Source organism: Typopeltis vanoorti, chromosome 1 (assembly GCF_054136105.1).
Source record: "Typopeltis vanoorti isolate ZY-2024b chromosome 1, IOZ_Tvanoo_1.0, whole genome shotgun sequence".
Classification (NCBI taxonomy): Eukaryota; Metazoa; Arthropoda; class Arachnida; order Uropygi; family Thelyphonidae; genus Typopeltis; species Typopeltis vanoorti.
This window is the reverse complement of record NC_143549.1, coordinates 140,308,116-140,325,634: the sequence shown is the minus strand read 5'-3', so window position 1 is coordinate 140,325,634 and position 17,519 is coordinate 140,308,116. Positions and strand designations below refer to the sequence as shown.

Here is a 17,519-nt window from a genome sequence, read left to right as displayed (position 1 = left end):
GAATTTATTCAATTGACTTCCAACCATACCAGCTTTGCTGATTCTGTTGTCTATTTCTATATTTAATTTGCCATCTTCAGTAAAAATCGTGCCTAAATAGCTGAAATGAATTATTATTATTATTATTATTATTATTATTACCACGGGCTACTCCAGGAGTCCTTAGACTCATCGAGGGAGGCCCTAAACATCATGTTCAGGCAACTGTTCAACATTCTCACAGTATCTATCATACCTTGCCTTGAACTCGCTCACCATCATAGCACCCACAACAGACTCTGGCACTTATTCCACTCATTTACCACTCTAAAAGTAAAGAACCCAGCTCTAACACCCCTGCTAACCACGCTCTTGCCCAGCTTCCATGGGTGTCCCCTAGTTCTCCCACCACCAGTCCTGATCTCAAAAATATCATCTGAATTAATCCTATAGAACCCTTTTAGCAATTTGAATGTCTCAATCATGTCTCCGCTTTTCCGCCTATCAACTAGTTTCTGCAACCCACAAATCTTCAACCTGTTCTCATATGGTTCATTCCATAGACCTGCTATCATCTTAGTCACTTGCCTCTGGATCCTCTCAACCTCCTCCCCATCATGAAGGAACCGAGTTGACCAAATCTGGGCACAGTAGTCGAGATGAGGTCTTATCAGGGCTCGGTACAGAGGTACAATAACTTGTTTTTCTCTGTTCGTCAAGGTATTTTTCAACAACCAAGTGAATTGATGAGCTGATTTAGCTACTTTCGCAATGTGCCCCCTAAACTTCATCTCCCTATCCACCAACACTCCCAAGTCCCTGGCCTCATCAATTTCTTGGAGTAAAGTTCCACCAATGTGGTATACTGCTGCTAATCTTTTCACTCCGAAATGCATAACCTTACATTTTGTCACATTAAATTGACATCCATTCTCCTTAGTCCAGAACTCCAATCTATCTAAGTCATCTTGCAAGACTTTGACATCTTCTGCATTCACTATCGCCCTACCCAACTTTCATCATCAGCGAACAAATGAACTGTCCCACTTAGACCCTTCCCTATATCTTTAATGAACAGATTAAACAGCCGTGGTCCAAGAACAGAACCCTGTGGCACACCACTAGTCACAGGCCGTTTTTTGGACTCTACTCCTGAATAAACTACTCTTTGATATCTCTCCATCAACCACCCAGCTATCCATCTCACCAACCCTATATCCATTCCCATATGTTGTAGTTTACGGATTAGAATTCCATGTGGTATCCTGTCAAACGCCTTTGCCAGGTCCAGCAGTATCACTGTAAACCCATTTCTCTTATCCAGTTCAGCCGTCACCTTGTTATAAAACTTGAGCAAGTTACCGAGGCATGATCTACCCGTCACAAAGCCATGCTGTCCTCTGTACAGTATCTCATTTTCATCAATCCATTCCTGTATTTTTCCCTTGACTACTTTCTCCAAGACCTTGACAACGACTCCTGATATGCTGATCGGTCGGTAATTTGCAACCATAGTCTTGGATCCTCCTTTATGCAGTGAAACTATTTTCCCCTCTTTCCACGCCTTCGGGACTAAGCCAGACCTGAGACTCAGATTAAACAACATGGTCAAGGGCACTGATAATTCATTAGCCGCTTCATGCAAGACCCGTGCTGGTATACCATCCAATCCCATGTTTTCATATCATGTTTGATATGAAATTTGATATTTGACATGATATTTGATATCATGTTTTCATCATCTTTGTCTTTTTATTGCTGACCTTCATACCATATCTATTACAACAGCTATTCAATTTAGTCAGAGAATTTTGCAAACTTGTAGTGGATTTATTTAGAAGCATAACATCATCTGCATAAAGCAAAGAGCTGACATTAACATCTCCAATTTTGATATCATGTTTAATACCACTTTCCTTCATAATGTGATCCATATAGATAGTGAATAACAGAGGGGATAATGTACATCCTTGTCTCACACCAGATTTAACATTAAACCATCTTCCTGTACTTCCTTCAATTCTAACTGCTGACTTACAACTCAAATAAAGACTAAGTATTGCTTGATATAATGCCCCATTGACACCATATAACTGGAGCATATTGAATAGCTTCTCTCATGGCACCTTGTCATATGCCTTTTCCAAATCAACAAAACTTAAATACAGATCTCTGTTATATTCCCATGCTTTCTTGACTATTTGTGATAAAGTGAAGATCTGATCCTGACAGCCTCTATTTAGCCTGAATCCAGCTTGTTCTTCACCAAGCTTTTCTTCCACAATTCTTCTCAACCATTTATCAAGTATACTTGCATAGATCTTGCCAGGAACACTCAGTCGGGAAATACCTCTGAAATTCTCACATTCAGTTTTATTTCCCTTTTTATATATGGGTACTAAGAGAGCTCTACTCCAATCATCGGGAATTTGTCCCTCTGTCCAGGCTTTCTGAACTATGCAGTGCAGCCACTGTAAGACTCTTATATCACCATACTTCAGCATTTCTGGTCGAATATCATCTACTCCTGCTGCCTTTCCACATTTCAAGCCTTTGATGGCTTTTTCTACTTTAAAAATGGATATGTATTCCTGACTGCATGCCTGGTCAGTGTTTTTTACCACTGTGCTGTCATCACTGCTTGTTTCATTTAGCAGTTTTTCAAAGTAATTACTCCATACTTCAAGGATATCTTTTTCTCCCGTTTTCATGTCACCTTTATCATCTTTTACAGCACTCTTTCCTCCATTCCTAAGCTTCTTCAACAACCTCCAGAATATTTTGCCACCTTCTTGATATTTATTTTCTATATTCTTGCCAAAGTCCTCCCATGACTTTTGTTTAGCTAGTTTTACACACTGTTTAGCATTCTTGCATTTGTCTCTGTATTCTCTAAGAGCACAAGTTGACTTATTTGACAGGAACTTTTGATATGCTTTCTTCTTTTCTTTCACTGCCTCTTTAACTTCCTGTGTCCACCAGGGAGTTCTGATTTTTTTTATCCTTGCAGACAACCTCACCACATGCCTCTCTGGCAGAATCAATCAATGTTTTCTTCAGAGTTTGCCACTGAATTTCTAAGGTTTCATTCCTGTTCTCAAACTCTTTCATTTTTTCTTCAATAATCTTTGTGTATTTTAGTCTGCAGTTCACATCTGAGAGCTGCTCAACTTTTATTCGCTTTAAAACTTTCTTACATGTTATTCTTTCAATATGAAATTCAATTTCATCCTGCTCAAGACTAAATAGTGATCACTTCCAATTTCAAATTCTCTGTACACTCTGGTGTCCTGCACCAGGGAGAAAACATCACTATCAACAATAACATAGTCAATGAGACTTTTCTTATTCCTTGCCTCTTCTCTCCATGTGAATGTGCACATTTTTATGTTGGAACATGGTGTTAATAATAACCAGTCCATGTCCTGAGCAGAAATCCAACAGATATTTGCCATTATTATTAGCTTTGCTCTTTTCTCCAAATTTTCCCAAAATATTTTTGTATGTCTCACAATCATTTCCTACTCTGCTATTTAGATCCCCAACAAAGACCAACTTTTCCTTTTTCATTGTGTCAGTTGCTTTTTCTAAAGCATCAAAAAATTCCTCCACTTCTACCTTAGTAGAACCTTCTGTGGGACCATAGGCACAAATAAGTCTCATTGTCCAGTTCCCCATTCTCATATTTGCCCACATTACTCTACTTGAGACTGACTGCCATTCAAGAAGATTAGCCTCGTATTTTGTGTTGAATACTATGGCTACTCCTTCTTTTCCTTGATTGTCATTAGCTGAATATAACATTTTGTATTTATTGCTCAGAAAGATCTCACCAGTTTTTGTCTTTTTTGTTTCAGTCACCCCTATTATGTCGATCTGGTACTTATCGAATTCCTCAGCTAGCTCCATTTCTTTGCCATTCAGGCTTCCTATGTTGATAGTACTGATCTTTAAATCTGGTGATGTTGAGTTGGGGTTTGTTTTCAGATTTGTTCCAGTAGCTGACTTTTCGCTGTTTGCTCTGGTTCCCTGGCGAAAACAATGGGGCCTTGTTTAACTGGGCGATGCCCCAGCCGGAATGAAATTCTGTCATGTTGCACCATCATTTTACATTGTGGTTTAAGCCAATTAGAATACAATTTGGTTGGCTAAATCCCAAATTGCCAGCCCATCCTCGTTCGTTCAGTATCCAAGTAGATATCCAACAGGGTGCACCACGAAATGGTGAGGATTGGACATTAGGTCAGAAGCCCTGGTCGGTTCTCCGCATTCCTTTAAAGGCTATGTGGAGGTCTCTTCTCAGTTATACAGCTTTGACCCTTAAGCACCCTGCAAAACTACTTGCAAATCATATATTGGATATTTTGCAGAAACAGCAGCTGACTGAGAAAATTACTGCATTTTCTGCAGTAATTATGCAGAAATTGATAACTGCAACACCAACTTCAGTGGATACAAACAAGGTGGTTCCAACAATGTATTTTTAAGACTCAACAAAGGGTTAAAAATGAACATTCATGCTATTGGCTGTGCTGCTCATGTTGTTCATAATGGTGTACAGACAAGTGCTGATATTTTGCCTATTGATATCGAAACAATTGTAAATAAAATACAGGTAGTCCCCGGGTTATGAACGAGATACGTTCCTGAAAACATCTTTAAGTTGGTTTTGTATATAACTTTGATCCCTGATGAACAGTGCATACACAGTAATAATAACAACACTACTATAATGGCTCATATGTGGCAATCATAATACAATGTAATACTGTAATAATAAGTTACAGAAACTATTGTGCTCTTTCTTTTAATTCAAACAAACAGAACATAAAAACAAATTCATACAAAAAGTTTATATAAGAAAAATTTCAAAAAAAGAATATTAAAGGTTGCATCAATGTTTTGCTTACTGGAAGGGGCATTTGTGAGACAAGAAGGTAGGCAAACATTAATCAGAGGATGGATCCGATGCTGGAGAATTAGGATTTGATTCTGTTTCTGGAGGAGGGGGAGCTTACCACTGAAGTCAGTTTCTTGAAAAAGGTATCTAGGGTTGTTTGCACAGCCTCTTTCTTTCTTTCATCATAAATGGTCTTGTAGCAGCTGATGTTCTCACTAACTGTACAGTAAACCTTTGCAAACAGCTGAATGTTAGGATCTTGCTCCTCAAGCTTAGCAATGAGACAAAAGGCTTCAGTTAATTCTTTTGTCATAAACTTTCTTGGCTCTGGATCTTCTAATTCTTTGTGTTCTTGTGTTTTTATCAGCTGCTTCTCAATCTCCATAAGGTCTCATCATCATCATCATCAAATTCCTGCCATTTACCCTCAAGGGGTGTACAGGATATGACAGTACTACATGAAAAAATTACATCATTACTAACTTCCTATCTACAATTTTCCTCCAAATCAGTCTGTTACTTGTCAAGACTCCAACATTATCAGATCTTATATTTCTATTGTCTAAGGCACTTTGTACCGTATCAATCCACCTATATCTTGGTCTTCCTCTGGGTCGTTTTCCTGCCAACCTGGCAGAGAACACTTGTTTTGCTAATCTTTCCTCTCCCATTCTATTTAAGTGACCATACCATCTGAGATTAGCTCTGCTAATGCATTCCTGGATGCTGACAATGTCAAGTTCTTTCCTAATATCCTCATTTTTAATATGATATTGTCATTGATGCCATCTGTTCACGCCTCTAATCTTTCTCAGGACTCTCATATCTGCGGTTTCTAGTCTTTGGTCAAGTGTTTTACTTCTGACCCAGCTCTCAGATCCATAAGTTAAAATTGGTTTGAACAACATATATAAAACAACATATAAATATAATATAAATATTAATATTAAAATAGTCCCTTATATATGGTAGATGGGCAAAGTGTTTCTAATAAGTTCGTATGCATTTTTCACCTGAAAAGTATTAATAGGAATCCAAATTTTTTTTTTTTAATGTATTTATTTATTTATTTATTTTTTGTCTGACATACAGTACAGAACACATACATCACAGTTTTTTTATGTGTATGTGTTTGGAACCAATCAGATCACTTTGATTTACAGAACAATTTAAACTGATATTAATACTTATGCACTGATTCAATGAAATTTAACAAAATGTGGAATTTCCAAACTCTATTAAAATTTATTGAGCCATTTCAATTTTGGTTTCCATCAAACCGTATTATTCTTTTTTGCATATTTACACAATTCACATATGGCCAAGTGGTTGTTTAAGGATCGAGCTTAGTAACCAGGAGAAGACCACATTATCTTTAAGGGACACAGACAACCAACTCAGGTTTCTGACCTAATGTTTAATCTTCATTTTCATGTGGTGCACACCGTCAGTAGGTATCAACTGGATACTGAATGAACAATTATGTACTGACAACTTGGGCTAAGCTGATCAAACTGCATTTTTAACCAGTTCTTAGATTTGAACTGGTTAAACCAGTTCAAATGTAAGAACTGCTCAACTTTGAAGAATCAAACTGAGCAGCTTTTACAACTGTAGCTCAACTATACAAATATTATTCTAGAAAAAAATTAGAGCTCGAAAACAAGAACCAAACCTGGTCTCTCGGTGGAAAATTATGAAGAAAACACTGAGTCAACCAGGAAGCATGTAGTGAAGTTGGCTGCAAGAATTGAAATATCAGAACTCCATGATGGATGAAAGGAATTATACAGGCAGTACTGGAAAAGAAAACAAGTATATCAAAAGCTACTAGCAAGGAAACTGGCACATTCCCTAGGAGAACACAGAGATAAATGTAAGAGAGCTAAGCTATATGCAAAAAAAGCCAAACAAAAGTCATGGGAAGAAGACTAGTAAGAACAGAAAAAATAAATATGAGGAAGTGGCAAAATGAAAAAGCATAGAAATAAAAAAAAAGAATACCATAAAAAGGTATTAGATATGGTACAAATATTAGACAAATAATAGACAAAATCCAAGAAAGAAGACTGCGATGGTTTGGCCACGTGACCAGAATGGGAACAGAAAGACTACCATCTAAAGTCCTGAATACAACAATGGAAGGTAAGATCCAAAGGACGGCCCAGAATTAGATGGATAGACAAAATAAAAGACCTGAAAACCAAATCACAACAAGCGACACCAAACTGGACAGAATTGTTCGGACTCTCCTGGGACAGACAGAAGTGGAAAGAGTTCATTCGGCCTCATCATCATCATCCACATAGATGATGGAAGAGAGAAGAAAAGATGATATAAACAATGTGAAAACTGAAACTAAAAATATTCAAGAAGTATACTTTGAAGGACTGCTAAATGAAACAAGCAGTGAGAATCGTGGTAGAAAATATTCACAAAGAATGCATATGATATTTGGAACAGAAAGTCAGCTGAAGTAGATGATATTTGACCAAAAATCTCAAATATGGAAGTATAAATGGTTTACAATGGCTACATCGAAAATTCAGAAAGCCTGGTCAGAATGTCAGATTTCGAATGATTGGAGGATATACGAGTATTTAAGTTGTGAATCAACAACTGGGATTGAAGGAAGCAAAGAAAGGTGGTTTGATGTAAATCTGAGAGAAATGTTCAGTTTAACTCTGCTCTTATTCATCATCTATATGATTACATTATGAAAGAAAATGGCCTTAAACCTGATATTAAAACTAGAATTATCAAACTTAGCTCTTTACTTTATGCAAATGATGTACTCCTAAACAAATCCAGTGTACGCTTACCAAATTCTTCAGCCAAACTGAATAACAGCAGAATAACATCAAACCTAGCAACTTAGTCATATTTGAACGAATTGTTTTTTTACCTTTTGCAGAGCCTTCACACCAACGTAATAATGGCTTCATGACGATGTATTTGGATACATCTGGAGTGCTTGCTATCATAAGTTACCTGATCAGGAACTTCAACTACAAGGTCTAAATGTTGCTCAAGAGAAGTTGCATGAGTCAGTTCATCATCCTTAGAGGTCCTTGTCACAATATCAGTGTGTGGTCTGTTACAGATGCTATACCACAAAAACCAACCTGAATCAAATGAAGCTCTATAAGAATATAAGATATGAGACTTCATATTGTCAGATTTCTGACTGGGATATTTCCTCTAACAATTTACAACAATGCATTCATGGGTGGAGGGGTGGGTCCAAATTGGTAAATTCTAGTGATTTGGAAACCCCCCCCCACACACACACACAATGTCTAGATTTCTATTCAATGGGGAAAACTGGGACACAGTAATCAGTCCTTGCTTCTGAATGTTTTTTGGAAAGAATCAAATGTTTTAATTTAAGAAAGACAGCTTTGGCACAGATCATACCCAAGACCTAGGCTCCACACTATTGAAAATAAGGAGGCTGAGGAGTGAATAAATGTAGGTGCAGACTGAGTTATGACAATTACAAGAGAGAGACTACTGGAAGATAAAGGTGTCAATAAATGAGAAATCAAAAGTGACTGCTAATAACAGGAATTTGGAGGGGGGGAAGAGAGAGAAAACAGTGTTGTCTGGGTATTTAATTATCAAAAATGTAAAATATGAACAAGTACTTGTGATGTGTATGAGAGGTCGTACAGTTATTAGAAGAGTGACTGAGAATTTGGAGAGAAAGGAGGAAGTGCAAATGAACTGACTATGCTAGTTAGAATGAATGATTTGCAGGATAGTATAATGAAACTGATACCAACAACATTCTACTTTCTAGACCAAAATGTGTATCATCATTAAGCATGCAAACTGTGTTTGAATGAGTGAGATTTCAGTGGGTTAAAGCAGGAATGCATTTTTTTATCTTCTGTTTTAAACAACTGCTAGAAATCAATTACTACCATAAACATTATATAAAATTCAAGAATGTCCGAACAAAGAACACAGTTATAAAATTTAATATGAACATCTGAGTTAAGTTAATTTAAATACTGCTTTGGCTTGGATGGTAGATTATGCTCAGAGAACTGAGAATAACACAAATATTAAGGCAGGATTGTTTTACAAGAGGAAAATACAACAAGACTAATTTGCCTCTGTTTTGAAAAACTAACATGAATTAATAGGATATATATATATATAAACCAGCCTCACATATGGGAAACACTCATCCTCAGAACCACCAGCCAAAGCGCTCCCAATCAACACCAGATGGCACAATTTATGACTTTAAGCTTTGCATTACGTTCTTTGCCTTAGCGTCATTTACTTATGTATTATCTGTGTGCATGTATCTTACCAGTTTGATAAGGCAATGCCAAAATGACTTAGGCTAAATATAGGAAATAGCGATTAAAATATTTTAGTTATTATATCATCTGCATTACCATTCCTTCCTAAAAATTTACTGGATTTCATCAACTACATAACTTTATTTAAATACAGTCTTCCTAATCCAGACTGATTTTTAACTGACAATATATAAAAACAGCAGGTACCAACTCTTCAAAGCCTCAAATTCCATACAGATCCTGACCAGAACTGAGACTGTAGAGTGTATGTTACTCTTATGGAGCCTGAATGTGTTGCAAAAAGTGCTGAGATCATCTTTGCTTTTAGGTCATTTTACAGGATTTTTTAAAAGCTAGGAAGAGTTTTTTTTTTTTTTTAATCATATTAAGAGATCATAAAAACCTTGTGCTTAATGCTGTTTTCATCACAAATAATGTGGAAGGAAAATTAAATTTAAAACTAAGTTTTTTAAACACCTATGCATGAAAAAACACTTACAGAACCAGTAATAATCCAGTTTTTGCGAGGCACAAATTTTGCTGCTCTTACAGGAAGATCACACACTTCAAATGATTTTACAAGTTGCTGAAATTGTAATAAACAAAGAACAAATTATGCATATATATATATATATATATATATAAAACATACTGTATTTGAATAACACTGTATATCATATGTTAAAAATTATTAACTTATATGGCTAATTTAAGTTACAATTTGTACTAGAAATAAAAATATAAAAATGAAATCTATACTCAATTTTCTGGGTTGTCAAAGTCCACTAAGTAACTATAGCAATTTCGATGGCAGCAAAATTATATCTCAGCCATAAAATATCCCCCTTCTCTCCTCTCTCTCAAATTTAGGGATGGCAAAACAGTTCTAGAGGCAGGATATACCCTGACAACAGTCCTGTCATTTCCAGCTACTTCTGTGTAAGACTTCAAACTGTGATCTGTATGTTTGTACGGTATGCCATAAAAAAAAAAATAAATAAATAATAATAATAATAAAAAAAAAGGTATTGAACTTCAACACCCCTTCACTACATGCAGTATGAGATATGCCATTCAATTTCATGCACATTAATAGAAAAGCACATGTAGAGTCTATGCCATTTACATTTAGCTGTAGCAATGGTTTTGATACTGGAAGAAAAGATATATTGTTGAGCATTATATTCATTCATATGAAGTTGGTAGAGCAAACGGTCCAAACCTAGGACATGTTTGTGAGCAATTTGTTCGTCATTTCCATGAATGCGGAATAATGTCATTTCCCTAAGATAGTATCATTTCTGCCTTAATCGAGAGGTTCCAATATACCAGGAGTATTCGGGCCACAATGCAAGGGGACATTTGGGGAGACCATGAACTGTTAACACAAATGAGAATCACAGCATGTGCTGGAGCAAGTGTTATAGTCTCCGAAATGCACTCAATGCCGAACAGCAACCGAACAAACAGGACAGAGCAATCTGTCACACATCACATGAGTCTAGAGCCTATTTACCAGAACACTTCCCTGGGAGAGTCATTTTGAGGTTCACAGAATTCCATACCCTTCATGTTCTCCTGATCTCACATCGCTTTATGCTTGAAGGAATGGGTATTCCACCATGACCTGCCTTCAAACCTTTTATTATTATTATTATTAGACACCTCCAGGGAGTCCATAGACTCATCAAGGGAGAGTGTGCCAACAGCATCGAACGATTGTCCCCTTCCAACTACTAGCCGTGCTCAAACTTACTTAACTGAGCCATTAATAGCAGAGGCTCTACCAATCGACCAACCTTTGCCGGCATTGATGAACTAAGGGGTAAAATTACACTGAAAAGTAATGAAATGAGTATATTAAACAATCTAATCAATGATTTCAAGATATTATTTAAAATAAGTCCTTGGTTTTTATTGAGAGAACAATGTGAATGAATGAATGATGGTGCTATACCCTATCTAATGAGCAAGAACATCTGTAATTTCAACTCATGGAATAAGTTGAGAGAAATTAATATTCCTCTTCTAAACAAGTTTTTGAATTCTCTCAATATATTCCACCAAAAATTCAATTCACATTCAACTACAGAATGAAGGCAAATTATCATTTCTTGATATCCTGATCTCAAAAATACCAGGGAATGGAGTAACATTATATGTTTATGAAATTCCATTCATATGGGATATTATCTTCATTCCTTGTCTCTTCACCATCCTTCACAAAAATTAGGCATCATTCACACCTTAAACTAACATGCAGTATCTTTCTTAAAAGAAGAGGACAGGTAGAAAAAAAGAACTAAATTTCTACTCAATCAATCCATCCTCAATAGGTATTCAAGGAGAACTGTCCAAAAAATACTATTTTCTAATCTTCCTCCATGGCTAAATCCTGACATTCATTATAGGGATTCCGTTTTGATTACTTACACTGGCAATCTATCCATTAAAATTGCCAACCTCCTTAAAATGGATAATATCTGAGAGAAATTTAAACCTTTTTTTAATATACACAACTTTCTATGTTCTTCTTCAGTAACCCCTTCTACAAACATCATATGGTCTGGAGAATGCCTTGTTCATGTAATTTTTACTTATATAGATCAGACTAGCAGAAATTTAAAAATAAGATAGAAGGAACATCTTAGTGATGTAGCATGCAAAAGAGAAAAAAAAAAAAAAATTGGGGCTGGCTTTCCGCTCTTCCCATATACATCATCATAATAAACAGGACAAAGCCTCTATGTCATATCTCAAAAACTTTCTTGCTTTATTGAATTAAAGAATCTAGCACCATCATTCATTCACATGATTCTCTCAATTAAACCAAAGACTTATTCTAAATGATAGCTAAAAGACTGAATTACTTGACACGCCTGATTTCAATTTTCAGCTAATCATCTCCAAACATCGCCAGAAAACGGGTGATAAGCGCTACACTTCACTGTTTCTTTGTGCTTCAATTGTTAAAACTAAAATGGTTTCTCTCATTTTCTACAAAAGATAATTTGCTTGTTATCTTTAGGCTTACTTACATTGAAGAAGACACCTGTCCCCTAGTGGTGAAACTAAGCAGGGTTCTTTGTACGTTTTTATACTTTGTTAACGACCAATTAAAATTAAATGTAACAGGGCTACTGTGATGTTATTTCTTGGTGCCTGCATGTGTATCCATGTGAATTTTCTGAATTCAGTTGAGCTCATGAACAGATTTATTTATTGCAGTTAAAATCAGAAGAAAGTGTGATAAAGTGAAATAATTATTCTTAATTTAACAGCTTAACTTCTGTATACTAAATGAGTTGATTTCTTCTTCTTATGGATTTTAGGAGAAGTGGTTTGTTCTGGTTTCACAGCATCACTTTCTTGGCCTTCCAATCTTCTTTTTTCAATTATTTTATTATTCATAATGTATTTCTGGCAGTCTGCTAATGTCTATTCAATTTAGATGTTCTATCCATTTTGTTTATATTTACTTATATAGTAGTTAATTGGTTTTATATTCAGGGATTGTAAAATTTCTTCATTTGTTTTATGGTCCCACTGGGTATATCCAGCTGTTTTTCTGAGAAATTTAATTTCTGCTGTTTGAATTGGTTTTTCATTCTTCTTTTCTGTAGTCCATGTTTCACTTCCATATAATGATGGTTTAGACACAACGTTATGTAGTCTGATTCTGGTAGTTTTTGTACCAGGATTGGCTTAAATATATGATTTATTTTGTCATTTACTTTTAACAAAATTTGATATTTTAATGTCTACATCTTTTTCATCTTCATATGATAAGTCACATCTCAGGTATTTGAAAGTAGTTACTTCTTCAAATATTTTATTATCTATCACTATTTTACTTCTTTTTGGTTTTTCTCCTTTGAAAGCAATTATTTTTGTCTTTACTTCTGATATTCTCATATTATAATGTTCTGATATTTCATTTAATGATTTTACTGATCCTCTGTAGATCATCATCTGATGTAGCTAATACAATTTGATCTGCTAAAATAGTGTATTTATCTTTATTTGTATACCAAATGGGGTATGCTGTTTCAGATTAACATAATTTTATTTTATTTTTTATGATGACCCCCACACATGAAAGGTCACAAGATATATAACAATACAGTGTGGACAAGTGATTAAGGAAAAAAATGTAGCCTATTGATATGTTTCTTAAAGAGTGGGAAGTTGTACCTCTGGAGGTACAACTTCCCACTGGGTAGGACTTCCAAAGAATAGAGGTGAATGGAATGAAGGAAGCTGATGGGATGTTAGTTCGGTGTGTTTAGAGCAGGACAGCGTACAGGTGTTGGCCAGTAGCTGCTCTAGTTCTTATGTGATTAGAAGAAAGTAGAGGAATGGTAGCAGCCAATTCAAAGGAGCAATTTCCATGAAAGCCTACAGAAAAGGCACAGCATTGAAACAGAGCAAATATGATAGTGACTGAAGACAGTCTGTGAGGGAAGAGTTGTCTATTAAGCAGATTGCCCTCTTCTGAATATCATCAAGAATTCTTAGGGAGGTCTTGGGTACTCCACCCCAAATATGGGAACAGTACTCCAAAGTTAGTTGGATCTGAGACTTATAAAGTATTAAGAAATGAGAGGAAGAGAAGTAATGTTTAGAACAGAAAATAACACTAAGCCTTATCAAACGAGGATGAGGAATGAAGAATACTGCCATTGGCGAAATTGTGAATAGGATTTGAAGTCTGAAAAAAGGAAGTCATTGATGTGAAGGAGGAGCACCCTAGCACTTTTGGGGAAATCTGATTGGATTGCCAGCTTCCTCACAGATCATTTATTGTGTATCATGGTGGATAGCTTCCTCTCATCAGAGTGTAGAAGGAGGGCCATAAGATGGTAGTTTGTTCAGGAGGCATTAGTGCCAGACACAATCATATGCCTTTGAAATATAGAGAGCGATAACACAAGTTTCTCCAAATCTTTCTATGATCTGTGTCCAAAGGTGGAGGTGAGATTAGCTAGGAGGATAGCTATAGAATGAGAACAGCAGAATCCATATCGGTGATCGCTAATTAACTGTTGGTCTCCAAATAATGAAGATGCTTGATAACCTTCTCCATCACTTTTGAAAGTACTCAGGTGAGAGCAATGTGTCAATAGTTAGATGGATGACTTTTTCCTCCCTTTTTTTCAGATGTAGGCTTGTTTCCATGCTATTGGGTAGATCCCAGTAGAATATGAGAGTTAATATAGGCAATACAGGATGGGTGTCAATTCTGGAGCACAGGTATTGAGCAACTGGAGGAATACCATCTAGACCAGAATCATTATTAATATCAAGATTGAGATTTTTTCTGATGTCCTTTTGGCAAAAGTTCAGGAAGCATGCAGTGGGCAATTTGTGGAAGTATGGGAAGTGATTAGCTTTGGTCGTCTAGGTAAGAGTTCGAAGAAAAAAACTGATGCCGAGAGGTCCACCTTTTCCTTGGGTGAGGTTACCATAGTGTCATCAGGATGCAAGAGAGAGGTGGCAACATGAAAAGACAGAAGTTACACCCAACAGCCTTAGCAAGAGATCAGATTTTACTGCATTTCATTCTTATGAAGTCTGCTTTGGAATCGATAATTATTTTACATGTTTCTGGCTGTTGTATAAGCTAAATGAGAGGCTGGAGTTTTTAATTTAAGCCACTGAACATAAGCTGCATTTTTTTTTATCATGTTGAGGCACACATTTTTTTGAGAACCAGGACTTGGATACAAGTTCGGGTTTTGCAGTGGAGTGGGGAATGAAGGCTCATTCCGGTGAAGATCATTTCAGTTATTAGTGAAAGCAGTAATCTGACATTGGAAAAGTGGAATAAAAATTCTGGAGGTCATCCCAATTGGCACAATTATAGTGCCATAGGATACAAAGCTGAGAATGACTGAAAGGAGGATGAACTGTAAAGAAGGAGACTTTGTGGTCAGAATTGGCAAGGGGACATCCACAATGTATTTGGAGGGAGAGCTGGTTAAGAAAAGGTCAAGAATGTTGGTAGAATGATGGAGATTGTAAATCGACTATTTGTGTTATTTCATAACTGATGGCAAATGATTCAGCTTCCCTACCAGCTTGATCTGAGAAGTTGGGGCAGGGAAGCCAGTTTGTGTTATGGACGTTAAAGTATCCCCCCCAACCACCCAAGGAGAACAATCTTGCAATTTGTGTAATCAGTTTGTAAGAAATCGATTTTTAGTGATAGGTAGTCAAAAAGGACAGCAGGATTGTCAAAATTAAGAGAGTGGTAAAGACAGCAAATGAAGGCTGTACAGTAAGGAAATCTTGAGATAGAGCAAGATCAAAAATTGGGGATTCCAAGTTGGATAGCTTTTGACAAGGGATATCAGATTTCACAAAAATTGTGCCCTTTTTTTTTTTTTTTTTTTTTTTTTGCAGAATACATCATGTAGCATGTAGTTGGGATAATTGAGGTGGACTGCAGGCATGGAGAATGCCAACTGGGGTTCTGTCAGGTCAGGTTTTGATGCCTGTAAGTAGTGTGAATGTCACTAATGTTTGTATTAATGCCTCTATGTTTTAGTGTTAGTTTGGGTGGGTTGAGGCATATTTTTATTATTTGTTCCAAAATTTTTTTGTTATATTTTTCATATTTTTATATTTTATATTTATATATAGGATGTTTCAGGAGGAACAGTAAATATTTTGGTAGGAGGTAGTATTGATTATTCTGAGTAAAAAGTTCATATGCAAGAATGTCCAATTGTCAACGGATAGAGAGATTCAGTTGTTTGAAACTGGCACATAAGCTTCAATGCATGCACAGCTCTCAGGTAACCAGCACACAGCTCTCTGAATCAGAGGTGGTCAAGAAGCAGTTATAACCGCTGTAGAAACAAATTTCCAACATTGCTTCTCAGTAAATGTGTGGAGAAGTATGATCAACAATCAATTGATTTGGACTGCTGTGTTACCAAATAGTCTTACAGGGCACATTTATCTACAATTTCTGCAAAACGAATTTCCACTGCTGTTGGAAGATGTTCCCTTGGTTACAAGGATTGGTATGTTCTTTCAGCACAATAGAGCTCCTACACATAATAGCCATCAGGTGACACAATAAATCAAACTTTCCCTGAATGATGTATCCAGCAGTCCAGTTGACCACCATGGTCTCCAAGACCTCACACCCTTAGATTTTGGTTTGTGGGGATGGATGAAAAGTGAAGTATACAGAGAAAAGGTAAATACGAACTAATTGCTTGCATTATGGATAATGCTGCCCACATAAAAGAACGTCAAGACACAGAAGAACAATATGTACTATTACCACAAGAGTTGCAAAGTGCATTGAGGTTGGCAATGGAATTTTCCAACATTTATTATGAACTGTAAATTACAGTATTTGTCAATTATTTGTGTTTTGTATCAAACAGTCAATAAATACAAACAATAGGTCATTTATTGTTCTTTAATACCTCTCATAATAGCCTTTTACGTACCAATTTCAAAGCTGTATCTCCACATCTATTGGCAATTGGACACATTTGTATGAACTTTTTTTTTTTACTCAGAATAATTGATACTACCATCTACTACAATATTTACTATTCCTCCTGAAACACCCTGTATATTAAAAAAGTAGAGGTGATAGGGTACTTCCTTACCATACTCCTTCTGATATGTCTTTCTATTCTGATATTTGTTTTAATTTAACTGCTATTTTATTTCCTGTGTATATTTCTTGAATACACCATAAGAGTTGGTTTGGTATATTTAGATTGGCTAATATTTTGAATAACTTTTGTCTATTAATATATCAAAGGCTTTTTCATATTCAATGAAGGCCACATGTGTTTCTTTTTGAAATTCTCTTCTCTTTTTGATTAATATTTTTAGAGTGAAAATTGAGTCTATCCAAGATCAGCCTTTTCAGAATCCATTCTATCTTCTAGTAGTTTGTCCTCTACGATACTGTTTAGTTTCTCTTTTAACATTCCTGCATATATGTTGTGCCCTGCATTTAGCAAGCTAATTCCGTTATAGTTATTGCAGTCATTTTTATTTCTTTTTTTATAAATTGGGATAACCAGAGTTTCTTTTTTTTTTTTTTTCAAGAGTTCCAGAAATCCAGACCATGTTAAAGAATTTTAGGTCTCTCATTAAACTTTTCACCTGCATTTTTGTACAGTTCCATGTTTATATTGTCATCTCCTGGTGTTTTCCTATTTTTCATCTTATTTATTGTATTTTTTTAGCTCTAAAATCGTAATATTTTCTGTTAGATCATTCTTTGTTGTAGAAATTTTTACTTCTTTATTATGATCAGTCCAGGGATTTTGAAAATAAGTTACCCA

The 17,519-nt window shown here is 35.8% G+C and overlaps 1 protein-coding gene across 1 annotated transcript in view; it reads right to left on the bottom strand.

The window, feature by feature from the left end:
* Positions 1-17,519, bottom strand: part of beta'COP (coatomer subunit beta') — a 293,541-nt gene that overhangs the window by 260,931 nt on the left and 15,091 nt on the right. Inside the window, exon 3 of the mRNA XM_090394070.1 lies at positions 9,695-9,781. Coding sequence (XP_090250196.1) covers positions 9,695-9,781 — 87 coding nt within the window. The remainder of the gene's footprint in view (positions 1-9,694; positions 9,782-17,519) is intronic.